Here is a 16775-nt window from a genome sequence, read left to right as displayed (position 1 = left end):
CTACTGGGACTTCATCAAGACAGAAAGCTTTTGCATATCAAAGGAAACAACCAGCAAAACTAAAAGGCAGCCTATGGAATGGGAGAAGATATTTGCAATTGATGTATCAGATAAAGGGCTACTAGTATCCAAGATCTATAAAGAACTTATCAAACTCAACACCCAAGAAAACAAATAATCCAGTCAAGAAACGAGCAGAACACATGAACAGACATTTCTCCAAAGAAGACATACAGATGGCCAACAGACACATGAAAAAAATGCTCAACATCACTTGGCATCAGGGAAATATGAATCAAAACCACAATGAGGTATCACTTCATACCAGTCAGAATGGCTAAAATTAACAAGTCAGGAAACAACAAATGTGGAGAAAGGAGAACCCTCTTACACTGTTGGTGGGAACGCAAACTGGTACAACCACTCTGGAAAACTCTATGGAGGTTCCTCAAGAAGTTAAAAATAGAGCTACCCTACAACCCAGCAATCGCACTACTAGGTATTTACCCCAAAGACACAAATGTAATGATCCGAGGGGCACCTACACCCCAATGTTTACAGCAGCAATGTCCACAATAGCCAAACTATGGAGAGAGCCAAGATATCCATCATCATATGAATGGATCAAGATGTGATAAACACACACACACAATGGTATATTATTACTCAGCCATCAAAAAGGATGAACACTTACATTTACACTGAAGTGGGTGGAACTGGAGGGTATTATGCTGAGCGAAATAAGTCAATCAGAGAAAGACAATTATCACTTGGTTTCACTCATGTGGAATATAAGAAACAGCACAAATGATCATAGGGGAAGGAATGGACAACTGAATGAGAAGTCATCGGAGAGACAAACCATGAGAGACTCTTAACTATAGGAAACAAACTGAGGGTTGCTGGAGAGGAGGTGAATGGGGGATGGGTAACTGATGGGCATTAAGGAGGGCATATGATGTGATGAACACTGCGTGTTATATGCAACTGATTAGTTATTTAACTCTACATCTGAAACTAATAAGGTACTATAATGTTGGCAAATTGAATTTACATAAAAAACCTTATGAGAAAAAAAACCAGGAGAAAACCATCAGGATCTAGTTCTTGGTAAAGAGTTATTAGAAATGACACTAAAAGCATGATCCATAAAAGACAAAAATTGATAAATTGGACCTTACCAAATTAAACACTTAAAAAAGATCTGTTAAACATGAAAAGACAAGATACAGAATGAGAGGAAATATTTGCACACTATTTGACAAATGATCTGTATCTAGAATATATAAGGAACTCTTAAAACTCAGGGTTTTTTGTCTGTTTTTGTTTTGTTTGATTTAAGTAAGCTCTACACCCAACATCCTGGGATCGAGTCCCGCATCGGGCTCTCTGCTCAGCGGGGAGCCTGCTTCCCTCTCTCTCTCTCTGCCTGCCTCTCCATCTACTTGTGGTCTCTCTCTGTCAAATAAATAAATAAATAAAATCTTTAAAAAAAAAAATCCAATTATAAGGACATTTGGCTAGGTCAGTCAACAGAGCATGCATCTCTTGATCTCGGGGTCATTAAGTTTAAGCCCCATGTTCGCCAAAGAGCTTACATAAATAAAATAAAAAAAAAAAAAATAAAATAAAATAAAAAACAAATCCAATTATAACATGGATAAAAGGCATGGATAGTTCACCAAGTGGCAGATAACCCCGTGAAAAGATGGTATCATTGGCCATTAGGGAAATGCAAACAAGCAAACAAAAACAAAATCCCACTTTCATACCTATTAAAAAAGTGAAAATAAAAACTAGTCATAATCTTGCGGCATCGGGGCGCCTGGGTGGCTCAGTGGGTTAAAGCCTCTGCCTTCGGCTCTGGTCATGATCCTGGGGTCCTGGAATCGAGCCCCGCATTCATTGGGCTCCCTGCTCAGCAGCGAGCCTGCTTCCTCCTCTCATTCTGCCTGCCTCTCTGCCTACTAGTGATCTCTGTCAAATAAAAAAAAAAAATAATAATAATCTTGGGGCGCCTGGGTGGCTCAGTCAGTGGAGCATGTGACTCTTGATCTCAGGGTTTAAGTTTGAGGTTTGAGCCCCACATTGGGTGTGGAGATTACATTAGAAAAAAAGTAACTAGTGACGATCTCAAATCTTGCCAAGAATGCAGAGAAACTGGATTTCTTGTTCTTGTCGGTGGGAATGTAAAATAACACAGCAACTCTGGTAAATGGTTTGGCAATTTCTCATAAAATTAAATATACACTTACCTTGCTACTCACCAATCACGACACTCCTTCCTGGGCATTTATCCCAGAGAAATGAAAATATACGTCCTCGAAAACTGATACACAAATATTCATAGCAACTTTATTTGTAATAGCCCCCAACTGGAAACATCCCAAATGTCCTTCAACAGATGAATGGTTAAATAAACTGGTACATCCACAGCAACAAAAAGGAACAAACTATTGTTACATGTAACAACTTGGGTGGGATTCAAGGGCATTGTGCTATGTGTGTGTGTGTGTGTGTGTGTGTGGAGAGGCAGCCAGTCTCAAAAGGTTACATACTGTATGATGTCATTTTTATAACTTCTCGAAACAGCAAAATTATAGTAATGAAGAACAGATTAGTGATTTCAAAAGTTAGGAACAGGGACGCCTGGGTGGCTCAGCGGGTTAAAGCCTCTGCCTTCAGCTCAGGTCATGATCCCAGGGTCCTGGGATCGAGCCCGGCAGGGCTCTCTGCCCGGCAGGGAGCCTGCTTCCTCCTCTCTCTCTGCCTGCCTCTCTGCCTATTTGTGATCTCTGCCTGTCAAATAAATAAATAAAATTAAAAAAAAAAAGTTAGGAACAGCTGTAGGAGGATGGGGGACATAGTATGACAATAAATAGTATAAGGGTTCTTTGGGTGCAATGGCACACTTCAGTATATTGAGTGTGGTGATAGTTACATGAATTAACACATGTGATAAAATTGTGCAGAAACAAACATGAGTGAATGTAGTAACTGCCGAAATCTGAGTAAGTTCTGGAGTTTTTTGTTTTTAAGAGAGTGCGTGCACGAGAAAGACTGTGAACACAGGGGAGGGGCAGAAAGGAGAGAAATTCAAGCAGGCTCCATGCCCAGTGTAGAGCCTGATACAGGGCTCAATTTCAGGACCCTGAGATCATGACATGAGCTGAAATCAAGAGTCAGAGGCCCAACCGACTGAGCCACCCAGGCACCCTAGGTCTGAAGTTGATTCATTTGGACTAATGTACCATGGTAGCATTAAGATGTTAATATTAAGGGAAACTGGAGGATGGGCATATGGGGAGCTCTCTGTACTGTTTTTTGTTACTGTTTTTTTTGTTGTTTTTTAATGATGAGGTTTACATTTATTTATTATTAAAATTTTAAAACGTTAAATTCTCGTTAACACTCAATGCAATATTGGTTTCAGTAGAATTCAGTGGTTCATCACTTACATATTCTGTACTGTCTTTGCAACTTTTCTGAAAAATCTAATGTTACTCCAACATTAGGGGCATGGCAGGCAGAGGGAGAGGGAACAGGCTTCCCATTGAGCAAGGAGCCAGAGGCAGGGCTTGATCCCAGGACCCTGGGATCATGATTCAAGCCAAAGGCAGATGCTTAAGTGACTGAGCCACCCTAGTGTCATTGAAGCTTATTTATTTTTTTAACATTTTATTTATGTAAGTCATTTCTTTTATCTCTATACCCAATGTGGAGCTCGAACTCATAATCCTGAGATGGAGTCGTATGCTCTTTTGAGTCAGCCAAGTGCTCTTAGAAGCTGATTTTTAAAAGTGGAAAGATAAAAACTTTTTAAAAAGATTTTGTGTGTCAGAGAGAGAGAGAGTGAGTTCAAACGGGGAGCAGCAGGCAGAAGGAGAAGGAGGCTTCCTGCTGAGCGAAGAGCCCAATGCGGGGCTCAATCCCAGAACCTTGGGATCATGACCCAAGTCAAAGGCAGATGTTTAGCTAACTGAGCCACCCAGGTGTCCCAGGAAGAAAAACTTCTAAGAAAAAATTCTTAAAATCTGTTTTGAAGATTATTTATTTTAGGGGGAGAGAGCATGAGCGGGTGTGGGGCAGGAAGTCCAGAGGGAGAGGGAGAGAGAGAGAATCTCAAGCAGATTCCCTGCTAAGCATGGAGCCTGACGTGGGGCTCAATCCCACAACCCTGAGATCATGACCTGAACTGAAATCCAGAGACAGAGACTAAATCGAGTGAGCCACCCAGGTAGCTCTTAACAAAAAAAGTTTTTCAAGTGACACCACTAGGCTACCAGAATAGCTAAGATTGGAAAACAGCAGGTACGCAAGGGATATAATCTTTATTCCTGTATGAGATAATACTCTTTATTCCAGTGATTTCATTCTTAGATTTACACCCAGCAGAAATGGACACATTTGTTAAAAAAAAAAAAAAAGACATGCTCTAGAATGTTCATAGCAGCTTTATTCATAATAGCCAAAACTGAAAACAGTCTAAATGCCTATTCACAGAATGAATAAATCGCAGTGTATCTGTATAATGTAATACTATACAATAGTATGAATGAACAAACTACAACATGCAACAATATAGATGAACTGAAATGACAATGCTGAATCAAAGAAGCTAGACATAAAAAACTACATAATATATCACTTATTTGAATTTCAAAAACAGGCAGAAAGAATCTATGGTGTCAGGATAATAGATGTCCTTGGGATGGTGGTGTAAGTGGCTGGAAGAGGGCATGCATGCGAGGGACTTCTGCAGTGCTGGTGATTCTCCAATCCTTGATTTTCTTGCTAATTTTTGTGAGTGTGTTCAGTGTGCAAAAAGTAACAGCTGTACACATGATTTGTGGACTTTTCTGTATATAAATTATACAATAAAAGTTTACCAAAGAGCAAAGTAAGACACACTCAAACACACTAATTTAAAAAAAACTAAAATTTTAAGGACAATACCAAGTGCTGATAAAGGATGTGAAGCAACTAAAATTTCATTTACAGCTAATGAAAATATAAATTAGTACAATCACTTTGGAGAGCTGTTTGGCAATATCTATTAAAGCTGAAAATACACATACCCTAGGCCCAGTTCCACCCAACTATATACATACCCAACAGAAATGTGTACAGATGCGTTCTCAAAAGACATGTACAAGAATGTTCATGGGAATATTATCTCAAACCAAAAACAATCTAAATGTCCTTCGATGCTGACAGAGCCGATGAAGATCAGGTACAGCCCAAAACTGTAGGAAAATGAACCTCCTTGAGGCATCCCTCAGTCAGTGGGGAACAGGAGCCAGTGGACAAATACTCCAGCCTCCTGTGCCCCAATCCTTAGAAAACTCCAAGAAGCATTATGTACCCAATCCCAATAACAAACCTTTGTATCGGCTTTTTCTTAACTCACTCTTCCACTTCCTCACAAGTCCTGTCTCTTGGTATCATTCCCAAAATAAACTACATCCAAGTGTTTCTCCCAAGGTGAGCCCAAACATCAATATCACTATTCCATCTACGTATAGTTCACAAACAGAGGACACCTATCTATGGTGACAGAGGTCAGAGTAGTGATTACCAAGGGGGGAGGGTAATGGCTGGAAGGGGCACGAAGGTTGTTTCTGGGATGCTAGTAATTCTCCATATCCTACCAGAAAGGTGGTTTATGCAGGCATATTCATTTTTAAGTCTTCATGAAGCTGTATGCTTAAAATGCATGCATTTTATAGTATATATGTATACTTTAATTTTAAAAAGTAAAGAGTGGAGGTGTTGAGGGGTAGAACTGCCCACTAAAGGGAGAGTGGGCTTTGTAAGGGAAATTGGACTTCCAGGTATTGAAAGAGGTTAACTTTTTTCTTTTTTAAGAGATTTTATCTATTTATTTGAGAGAGCGAGCCAGCACAAGAGAGGGGTGTGTGTGGGGGGAGGGAAAGCAGACTCCCTGCTGAAGAGGGAGCCCAACACAGGGCTTGATCCCAGAACCAGGATCACGACCCAAGCTGAAGACAGTTGTTTAACTGTCTGAGCCACCCTGGTGCCCCGAGTGAGACTGATGTCAATGAGCACATCCATCCTTTTTGGATAATGCACAATCTCATCCTTGGCAATCAAACATGGATTATTAGGGATTTGTTGGAGGCACTGCGAGAGGACTGTGAAATATTACAGTGAAAGCAGGGGCACTTAAGTTCCCCTACAAGAATGCATCTTCAGCCTTGCTGGGCATTCAAGCTGTGTCCAAGACTGCCTCATCCAGGGCTGACCCTCCCCTACTTTTTCCTTTCCCTTTCCCACCCATTCATTCAACATATTTTGATGTTGCAGACACTCTGAAACACTCAGGATAATATTGGTAAACAGTGAAAGATGTGGCTCCTGTTCTGAGTTCCACGCTACTGAGAACGTATTAATCAAGTAATCATACACATTGTTGACTGTGGCTGTAATTAGTGCTACAAAAGAAGAGATTCCTCGTTCTGGGATAGCTATTTGCCCACTTAACAAAGGCAGGTGAGAGAGGATTCCTGGAGGTAGCAACACTTGAGCTGAACTCTTAAGGGTGAACCAAAGCTCACTATGGAACCAAATGGACAAAGGTGGAGGGAGTGAGCCTGGGGAGTGAGAGGCACAAAAAATTTCGAACAAGGAAAGTGAGGAGCACATGGTGGAGAGGCTGGACTGATAGGCAAGGAAAGACTGGATGCCATGTGCACTGTAGTAAGAGGTTTTGTCATTATCTTAAGACAAGGAAAGCAGGAATGGCTTTTAAACGAAGAAGTGCCATGATTATATGTGTTCTGAAAAGATCAGGAAGGCTGTTGTGTGGAGAAGTGATTGGAAAAGGATCCAAGTGGGTGTGGGTATACAGGAGAGTACTGTAGTAAACCAGGAGCAAGGGGATGGTAACTTGGACTGGAACGGTGCCAATGAAGTCTGGGAGAAAATAAAAATGACTGGACGCACATTTTAGGAGGCCCAAGAGCTTTAACAGTGCTATAAAAATGGCATGTCATTTTTCTTTCTGAACAAAGCAAATATAATCAAGTATTTACATCAGCTAGATACAGGAGTATGGATTATGTTAAACTTGGTAGTTGTTCTTGTTTCACTAGCATATTACTTCTTAGGAAAAATGAAGTGTGGTTATGTTGCAACTGAATTGTGCCTAGGATATTCTGAAACTGTTAAGTATAAATATTCCTCAATGACAGGACTGACGAGTGCCAAAAAGTTGCAAAAAAGAGGGCAGGGTGGAGGGAAACATGGCTATGGAACCACTGACACCCAAAGGGCTTTGCAAGGAAGACAAAAAGAAAAAGAAGTGTATGTGGGTCAGGCAGGAGGCCTCAGATACACCAAAGCTAAAATCAAGGCTCCCAAGGTCTGTAGAGATCTAGGGAAAATAAACCTTCCAATCATTTGCGTGAAGACTATTTGGCCTAGTGAGAGACTGTGCTGGAGGGTTAATTATTTTGAAGGGGTGATGTATATCCTTACACTTAGGTTATGTGCTTAAGAGGACAAGACTGGATGAACTCCAGAGGAGTGGTACTGCCATGTGCCTCATCCACAGGCTGAAAGGGAGATAGCAGGGACCTGAGTATATACCCAGGCAGGTGCTGGGCCCCACCAGGGGAATGAATCAGGATTGTATGCCCAGCTGAGGGAATGAAAACACTGACAGCAAACACTGAAGCCATCTCCACAGGTGGTCAGGTTAACAGTGGGCAATTTAGGATGTGGCTATAATCCCCCCCTCTCCCCACCACAGTAGATTCTACTAAGGGCTGTTGCTCCTATTGCCCAAGTCAAAGCAGACCACTGAGCATTTCCAGCAGTTAAGCAGGTAACTTCCTGGCAACTAAACCCCAGCAGCTTCTGGCACTTTGTGAATGACCTAGATGCTGCTAAAGAACTTTGCGGCGTCCATATCAAGTCCTGGGAAGCAGAGATTTGGCTGGATGAGGAAACTAACAAAATGGAGTATTACAGGTTCTTGAGTAGGGAGAGGAATACTGAGTGAGGCTGGGCAGGCAGCTGGCTCTAACCATCTAGCCGACCTGTTGGCTCCACTACACGCCCTGGGTGGGTAATATCCCCCAAGGGGGCCAGGAGAAGCTTTAAGGATCTCATTCATACCTCTGTAAAGCAAGTATCCTTTAAGGCAGGGCAAAATAGGCAAAAAATTTATCAGACCCCAAGACTTTAAGACCATAGGAAGATTCCTAAGTTTGGAAGGGAACTACTAAAATTCTTCACCAAGCAGTAAATGCATGAAGTTTGAGTCACTGAAGTCCCACATTCATACCAGAAACTTGTTATTGCAGCTTGTGTGGGTCTGCAAGTGACAAACTGTGTTACTAAACCCCTTTAACATTAATAATCCTTTTGGCAAAGACCAAATCCTTTTTAGGACGCTCTTGTAATGACATTTCCAGGTGCTTCTTCTAAAGGACCAAGCAGGCATCATGGGTACAGGGTTGAAGGTGTAATCAGACTACTACTGTCCTGACAGATGATGATTTTTACCAAGTATTTGTAAAGTTTCAGATACAAGAAATGGTTTGTAACAGTGCCCCTGGGTTCCCTGGAAACAGCTAAGGAAAAAAGATGGGAAAGTCTAGCCTCTTCATTTCTAAAGCCCAATGATGCTGCATAACCCAGCAGTTTCTGCTCTTAGCCAGGTGTTTTTCAAGATGGGAAAGTCTAGCCTCTTCATTTCTAAAGCCCAACGATGCTGCATAACCCAGCCGTTTCTGCTCTTGGCCAAGTGTTTTTCAAGATGTGTTTCCAAATGTTCAAGTCTTATGAACCACTCTAGTATTCAGTGTATATAATCAAGAGAAAAATGCTAAGGTTATTTTTTCCTTATGTTGAATTTAAGAGAAGGTGCTGGGACCCTAGTCTATTATCGTGCTTTGGAGAGAGTTTTATCATTTTGGGGGGTTCAGGATGTAAGCTCAAAGATATCAAGATACCATTTCCTCTCCTTAGGTCCAGAATCAATGGTTAAGCCATATCACAAGCCGCAATGTTGGCTCTACCATTTATTACCTATGGGGCTTTCAACAAGGCACTTTGACTCTTTGAAACAGGAATTACTTCCATACACATGTATAGGGTCGTGTGAAAATCAACTAAGATTTTATCCTAAATGCTTGCCAGCGGCATTCTTGGACGCATCTACAACTTGTATCTTCCTTGAGCCTTGGGCACCCACTGACAAGATAGGTTCCCACTGAAGATTTTATTAAAAAATATATATATATTTTCCAAGAAACACTGCTAAATGAGGGTAACACAGACTCTGCCTATAGTTGTAGATGACCTACTAGTCAAGTATTCCATGTTAGTCTAGGGATGTTCTAAGGAGTCTTTGATATTGAGGTCTAGGGCCTAGAAACACTTACTTTCCATGAACTCAGGACACGAAACACCTTGGAAAGTCACATTTGTGCACCTAAGTTACATACAGCTAGTTTATCAATATCTGTACTTTTTAGAAACTGTTCATTTTGTAGCACTACACTATCCAGTAAGATAGCCACATTATTCAGATTAAAAACAAAACTGAAAAACCCAATTACTCAGTCACACTAGCCACATTTCAAAGGCTCAGCAGTGACAGGGCTAGCACATTAGTCAATGCATTATGAAATATTTCCATCACAGGAAGTTGTATTGGAGAGTGCAATAGTTTTAAGAGTGGTGGATGGATAATGTCGGCTTTAACATGTTTTCTTATAACCTCAGAGAACAAAGACTTTCTCTCTCCCTCCACCCTAGCTTTTCTCACCTTTTAACCCTACCTAGACACTGCCCCATCAGTGCTTGCTATACTTTGGCCATAGATTTCAGGGGAGATACAGGCTCACCCTTTCACCAGATGCTCTCATTTTAAATAAAGCATAGTCACCATGCTTTTTCTTATTGTAAGCACTTGTCTTAAACCACTTAACATATGATACGAACATTCTTTACTAACTTATTAGGCATCACTCAAGACACCCTCTCTTGAAAGTTCTAATTGCTCCCTTCTACCTTCTTAACCTTGGAAAGGGCACTTTTTGCCTCTTGGTGCCGGGGTTCCCCTTACTGCTAGCAAACTGAAAGTTATTGTCAAGAGTCCCAACTGCAGAGATTTAATTGGTCTGGAGTGCACACCTGGATGTCAAGAATTTTAAAGCTCCCTTGGTAATTCTAATGTACAACTGAAGTTGAGATCTACCTGATAACTCATTTAACATACTAAAATTATTTTTGGTAACAACTTTAGGTTTATAAAAAGCTTAAGAGTCATTTTGCACAACCAAATTTTTGTTAAATCTTCAGAACATTTTTATTTCCCTCAACTTCTCCTTTGTGTGACACACAAAAATCCTGGGCTTCTACTCCTATTAAGCTGCTACTATTTTTTTTTTTTTTTGGCATTCACCCCATTACACTATCCCTTCTACTGTAGTTCTGACTTAAGGTCAGGGAGAAGTCCACCCCAACTCAAACAGGGTTTTTAACTCCAACTCTCCACACAGGCCCTGTTTTTCGTAATAGGACTATTTTTTTAAAAAATTAATTTGAAAGTTACTAATGCAACCACATGTTCTTTTGAGGTCTTCCTGATTAGGATTAATCTGATTAACTGAAATTCAAACGTAATTTTCCAACACCTCTAATTTATTCTCTCTAAACATTTGGAATTCTGTCATCCCAGTCAGGTGTACCTCTAAATCTAGCTTTTTCTGTACTATTTAGCTGGCCCAATTTTTACTTTATCCCAAGGTCTTTCTAAAAACACTAGAAATTCTCTGAGAGCCCCTTATTCATCAAATAATACAATATAAATGGTACCTGTTCTCTATGAGATAAACAGCATTGATAAAGCAAACGAGTCACTACAGTTACTTACCAGCCCATTCTATACATATCATATGTAGCTCATTTACTGGTCACTCCCATTTCTGTCAGATCTGTGTTTACTATTTTTGACTGGCTTCAAGGTATCACTGTACTTTTTCCTTGTCCATCTAAAACTCAACTGAAATGCATTTCCTTGGTCAGTGTGATCTGAACTAGGGTATAAAACTCAAACCCCATTTTGACAGTGGTACAGGCAAATTTTCCTCAAACTAAATAAAAAGATCAACTTCTATGGCTAAATCCTTTATTCTCCAAGGCCACAATCAATGATGCTGTTTTCTCACTTTCCTAAAAATAAGTACCTAGCTATTTCTCTATTTCCCAACTACTTCCACAACACATCCCACTGTTATCATCCAGTTTACCTAAAACCACCAATGTTTGTGAAGTATAGTGTCTCGGCTTCCATTTCTTTACTTTGCATATCATACCTGCAAGATTTCCTTCCCCTAGCTACTTACACGTTTGTATCAACATACTGCTGCTAAGTTATTCACTAGATTCCTTTACTGGTATTTTATAGTTACTGTATGGCTTTAATGATGCTTATTTTTAATCTACCCTTTCTTCCATTATATTCTTAATACTCATTTGACTCCTTTCCAATTTATCATAATTCTATTGTTCTTGTTTGCATTTTCCCATTCTCTTACACCTAGTTCTCTTAAGAGACTTTAAAACATGTACGACTAGTACTACTAATCCTCACAGGTTTCAGATGTTGGGGTAACATCTGAAATCTATTGGAAACCCTCTTTTCAAGTGTTCCAAATTTGTCGCCCATTCCAATCCAACAGCTTTAAGTTAGCTCCTTTCACTAGTGAAATAGCAAAAGTAGAAAAGTACCTTTGCCAGTGAATGCCACAGAAGTCTCCCCATTAAAAATTATGTAGCATCAGAAATGTTCCAAAGGGATTTAAGTCATCCACCTTCTTCATCCAATCCTGGCTGGACAGTGCAGTCTTTAAAAGCTTCCAGGTTGTTTTCTTTTATTTCCTGGGCATATTGGATAAACCATTATTCTGAAATTTTTAATACCCAACAAAGTCATCACCGTATTTTACTATGGTAAGTCTTATTTCTATTAAATAGCTTATAGCTTAAGGCCTGCTCTTTTGAGATTGTCAAGTTACTCAGAATTTCCTCTAAAAAATTAGCTCTCTCTCAAACTGTCAAGCTTTTCAACCTCACCTGCTCTGCCAACCCACTGCTAAACCGCAGAGCCCATGCCTCCTCTGCCTCTATTTCTATTGAACCTATTCCAATCTCTTTTCCTGGGGCCCAGAGTTAAATGATGTTAACAATGACTATAAGCCTTTATTAGACCAATGGTCTTTAAGACAACGATCTCTTTTTTTAAAAAAAACTTGTAGTATCTGCATTTCATCAGCTTGCAAGATATAGAACTATATGCTATTTCAGTCAAGTTTCCTTTTCTCTAAGCTTTGGCCTAGGATTTTGAATTTCCAAGTATTAAGAGTATAATCTATGATTACAGAAATCTTACAGTACTGTTTAAATTTAAACTCCTAATAGTCTGAGACATACAGTGTGAAATTACTCTTCCCCATTAAGACAAACTAGAAATGTCGGCATTTTATCAATAACCTTGGATGTGTGTATACATTTTTGAAGAGCACATGACTGTACCTTTAAGCTTTCCACAGTTTCTTTCAATACTTGGTTTCATATGAAATTAAAAGTGTAGACCCTTTCATGCATGGCTTAACTGGTCCAGCATCTTTTAGTTGCTGATAGCTAACATTATTATCTTAAATAGGTTTTACTGACATCTTGGAACCATAACCCTTTCTTCTAAGCATCCAGCTTATTTTGGGGATTATGTGCTTAAAGTGAGTTTCTGTAACATGAAATCATGTTACATCAGAAAACAAAGCGGGGAGTAGAAGTATTTTTGACCAAATTAATCCACAAAAGCTACTTTTGTACTATGGATATGGGGTCCAAGGGGTTCGGAGATTAGCCTCTTCCTTCTATTCTGCTTTGTCACGTGTTATATAAAATGATTTTTTGAGATCTTAATAAATAGGAATGGACTTCTGCCCACAGTAGGTTGGAAAGAAATGCCTTTGTTGCATGCTATGAAACAGCAACTTTCTGGGGAATCCAAGGTTTGTGTAAATGGTAATAGTCCAAACTAGCCATGTTCTTATCCTGCTCTGCTGGAAACAAGTATAAAAACATAAACCAGACCTTTCAGGATTAGTTAGGCAAGTGTAACATATCTATCCATCCGTAGAAGTCTAAGTGCTAATTAGTATCATGACCAAAACAAAAAACAAAAAACAAAAAAAAACAAAACAAAAACCACTGAAATTAATCACACAGGAGAAAGGAACAAAAATTATTTATATGGATTAAACTAATTGAAAGTAAATGTTCTCAGTCACCTGGGAAGGTATAAACTATAGCAGAGCACAGAAGAGCGAGCTTTTCTATTCTTAGGAACTTGGAGGCACAGACTCAGAATCCAAAAGTAACTGCGACTCTAAATAGCAATTAAAAAGATATAATGAAAGGAACAGAGGTTCATTCTCCAGTTGTTTCAAATTTTCCTAAAATCCTGACATGTTTGAACCTCTTCTATTTAAGGACAGAAAGATCTAGCACACAACAAAAATCTCAAAAAGGGTGCCAAATGGACCACAAAACATTAATGAAGTATCTTAATATTGTTCCCAAACCTTTTCATTAGGATAGAAAAGCCATTCTGCACAAGAATCTCCACTCCACATCAAAGCGATACCCACCCCAATGACACATCATTTGAGTAGTGTATGTTCGTATGAGCGAAGACTATGACTCAAAGAAAAATATTTTTAGTACATTCTAGCGTTTTTGTGGAGGCCGCTGTGAAACAAAGAATTTGAAGTAAACAATTATAAAATACAAAAATAAAAAACCAGGTTTTTTTTCTCCAAACTCCTGGTTTAATAAGGACTTGTTTATTTTGAGAAAAAAGGGTCCCAAACATCAGGCTGTTCACAAAAATAACCCACAGTATCAACTTTAGAAAACAAATCTTAAGACTATTACACTAATTATTTTTCTAGAAGATGCATATGACATGCCAACTCTCATTCACAAAAATACATTGTTACATTTGTGTTGAACAGCCCCACATAGCACTCTTATGTGGGGTATAACACACATACCTCTAACTCAAAGCTGCTCTCAGGTGCTACTCAACTAATGCGATTGCCTTTGCAGTTAGGGAAGCAACTACTGAGCTCATGTATGAATGGAAAGAACTGTACTCCCTGCATACCAAGAGATTATTTTGGAGACAGTTGATAAAAACCACACATCCTTTTTATTGTTAAGTCATAAAGAGGTATCAAAATTAAAAGCAAAAATTACAGGGTAAGACTTAACGTAACTACTAGGAGCATCAAAGGAAGTGAAAATGGGACTAGGCGCAGGGCAATATGAATTAATGAACATGGGAAGGACAAGGATGGGGAGAACAGTGAGCATGTGCTGAAGAAGATACTAGGGGAGAGGATCTGGTGAAAATTTTGATCTTAGACAAGCGCCTAGGTAAAGAAATAATGGGACAAGATTTCTAAACCCCACTATGTGCTTAAGAGTCATCCTCGCCATTGGCGCTGTCTCTGTCATCCTCTCCTTCCTCAGCCTCTTTTTCATCATCCTTGATCAACTCCAGCTGTGAGAAACAGACACAAATAGGATGGAGTTAGAGGCACTCCATGTGTCCCTGCTCCCCCCTCCACCACCTCTTTCTTTCCTTTCCCGTGGTTTTCACCTGGTCATCCCCCCGATCTTCATTATCATCATCATCCAGTAGGTCCCCCTCCTCAGCAGAGTCATCTGCACCCCCCTCAGACTCCATCTTCACATTAGTCTCATCTTTCTTCAGGGAGCTGCTGCTCTGCTCCTCTTCTGACTTATCATTCTTCATCTCTACTGGGGATGAGAAGGACAAGTCTGTCTAGGGGCAAGTAATGTCCACAGGATGTAGACAATCCCCATTAATGATCACAGAACTGCAGCACAAATCTAAATCCTCCCACACAAATGCCCTTCCCAATTCAAATTCCCCAAGTTTCATATATTCAATTGCTTTATATCCCACTATTCCAACATGTACCTTCAACTATCTTCGGTAACTAACCCAAGTTTACACCCAACAAGCTGCAAGGCCATTTACCTCCTTGTTTGCTCTGTTCTTTCTCAATTTTTTCCAGGCTTTCCAGTAGAGAATCCACTTTTTGTTTTATCTGGGTCAACTCCTTCTTAATGGTCTGAAGGTCATCACCTTTCACTTTAATACAAACAGAACTCTGTATTAGGATCAACTCTACCAGAAGTTACCAGATGCCGAACACATTTCCAACTAAACCACAAGGCAATAGCCAGAGGGGATTCTAAGGGAGAAATGGAGCCAGGATCATACTGTCCCAGTCATGGGGATCACTTAGTTGGTAGCTAAAAACTGAATCTAATGTGCCTACTCCCTTAGCAACAGTGTTCTTACTTCTGTAGGCCTACTGAATATCTCAATTATATCTGAAAGCACTTTCTGTACTGTTTGACTTGACACACACTTTGTAAATTTTTAAGCACTTACTAGCTCCCTAAAGTTGAATAATTTAACTGGACCCTTAATCACTACTATCTTCTCTTCCATTATTTTGATTACACAAAGCCATTAGTATAAAACCTAAACATTACTAACTGCATTAATTTCCCTATTTCAACAACACACAAGTAGCAGAATCACAAAACTGCAATAATAATACATACACTTTCCAGACTTAGAAGAAGATCCTCGCTGTCCACTCTTAGAATTGAAGCCACTTTTGCCTCTTCGTGAGGTGTTTCCTGATACACGCTGGCGTTTTGAAGGAACTACAGCCCGAGCAATAGGAGGAGGAGGAGGAACACGTGCTGGGTAACTATACATCCTATTGAATAAAATGAAAACAGGCGTCCTTCACAACTAAAATTAAGTCAGCAAGTTCCATCAGTGACCTTATAAATAATAAATTAATATTCACTGTCTACCAATTTGTGCCTTTTTGCTAAATTTTATTCCAATGTCCAGTAAAAGCCTTCCTTCTCTCCTGTTTTCAATACAGCCGCTACTTCAAGAAAATACTACATACACACATGCATATCCAATGATAGCTGGCCTTAAGGGATGGACATCAAAGTTCCTCTGTACTCTGGCAGTATTAGTAGGTATTACTTTGTACAATGAATAGACTACATATAAAATTTTTAATTTTACTCTATATACGCTACAATAATTCATAAATAAATAAAACTTAGAAAACATTTCCAAATAAAATACTCAGAGAAGTGGATTCCAATTAATGGAACCTGCAAACAGTGGTTATTTATGGTGAAGTAAATTTGAGGAGTATAGAAATAAATAAATAATGTATAGAGTATACAGAATGAGCATGTATGTATTTGGTGAGTATAGAAATAAATAAATTATTATATAGAAATAAACTATGGTGAGTACAGAAATAAATTCTTACTATTAGTAGTCATACTGAATTGAACCATATAGAACGGACAGTTGGTACTAAGAGCCATTCGCACCTGTTGGTGGTGTATAAAAGCCGTAATCCATTCTAACAACATTTAAGCAGAGGATGCACTCTTGTTCCAATTCCAGCAGGATGAGGAATACGGTCTGTTTTGTTTGCTATTCACTAGTGCCTAAATCCACTGCCCAGCACACATTCAGCTCTTAAAAGTTATCACTGGTTGTTTAACTGCTGCTTCCTCTGGAGGAGTATCCCAGTGACTGCTAAAGACATACCTCAAAGTGATGGCTTGGTATTGACTTTCTTATTTGT

General features: G+C 39.4%; 1 protein-coding gene across 11 annotated transcripts in view; it reads right to left on the bottom strand.

Moving 5' to 3' along the window:
• Window positions 1-10405: 10405 nt before the first annotated feature.
• HNRNPC (heterogeneous nuclear ribonucleoprotein C) overlaps window positions 10406-16775 on the bottom strand; it is a 59712-nt gene continuing 53342 nt past the window's right edge. For 9 of the 11 annotated variants that reach the window (XM_032343058.1, XM_032343057.1, XM_032343067.1 and 6 more), the window contains 4 exons: window positions 15709-15869; window positions 15113-15226; window positions 14708-14868; window positions 10406-14608 (listed from right to left, as the gene is read on the bottom strand). In XM_032343058.1, the coding sequence (XP_032198949.1) occupies window positions 14525-14608; window positions 14708-14868; window positions 15113-15226; window positions 15709-15869 (520 nt within the window). In that variant the 3' untranslated portion in view covers window positions 10406-14524. The remainder of the gene's footprint in view (window positions 14609-14707; window positions 14869-15112; window positions 15227-15708; window positions 15870-16775) is intronic. The other 2 variants (XM_032343066.1, XM_032343068.1) reach the window with 1 other exon arrangement.

This window comes from Mustela erminea, chromosome 5 (assembly GCF_009829155.1).
Source record: "Mustela erminea isolate mMusErm1 chromosome 5, mMusErm1.Pri, whole genome shotgun sequence".
Lineage (NCBI taxonomy): Eukaryota > Metazoa > Chordata > Mammalia > Carnivora > Mustelidae > Mustela > Mustela erminea.
The sequence above is the reverse complement of the archived record's forward strand: the minus strand, read 5'-3'. Positions and strand labels throughout refer to the sequence as shown.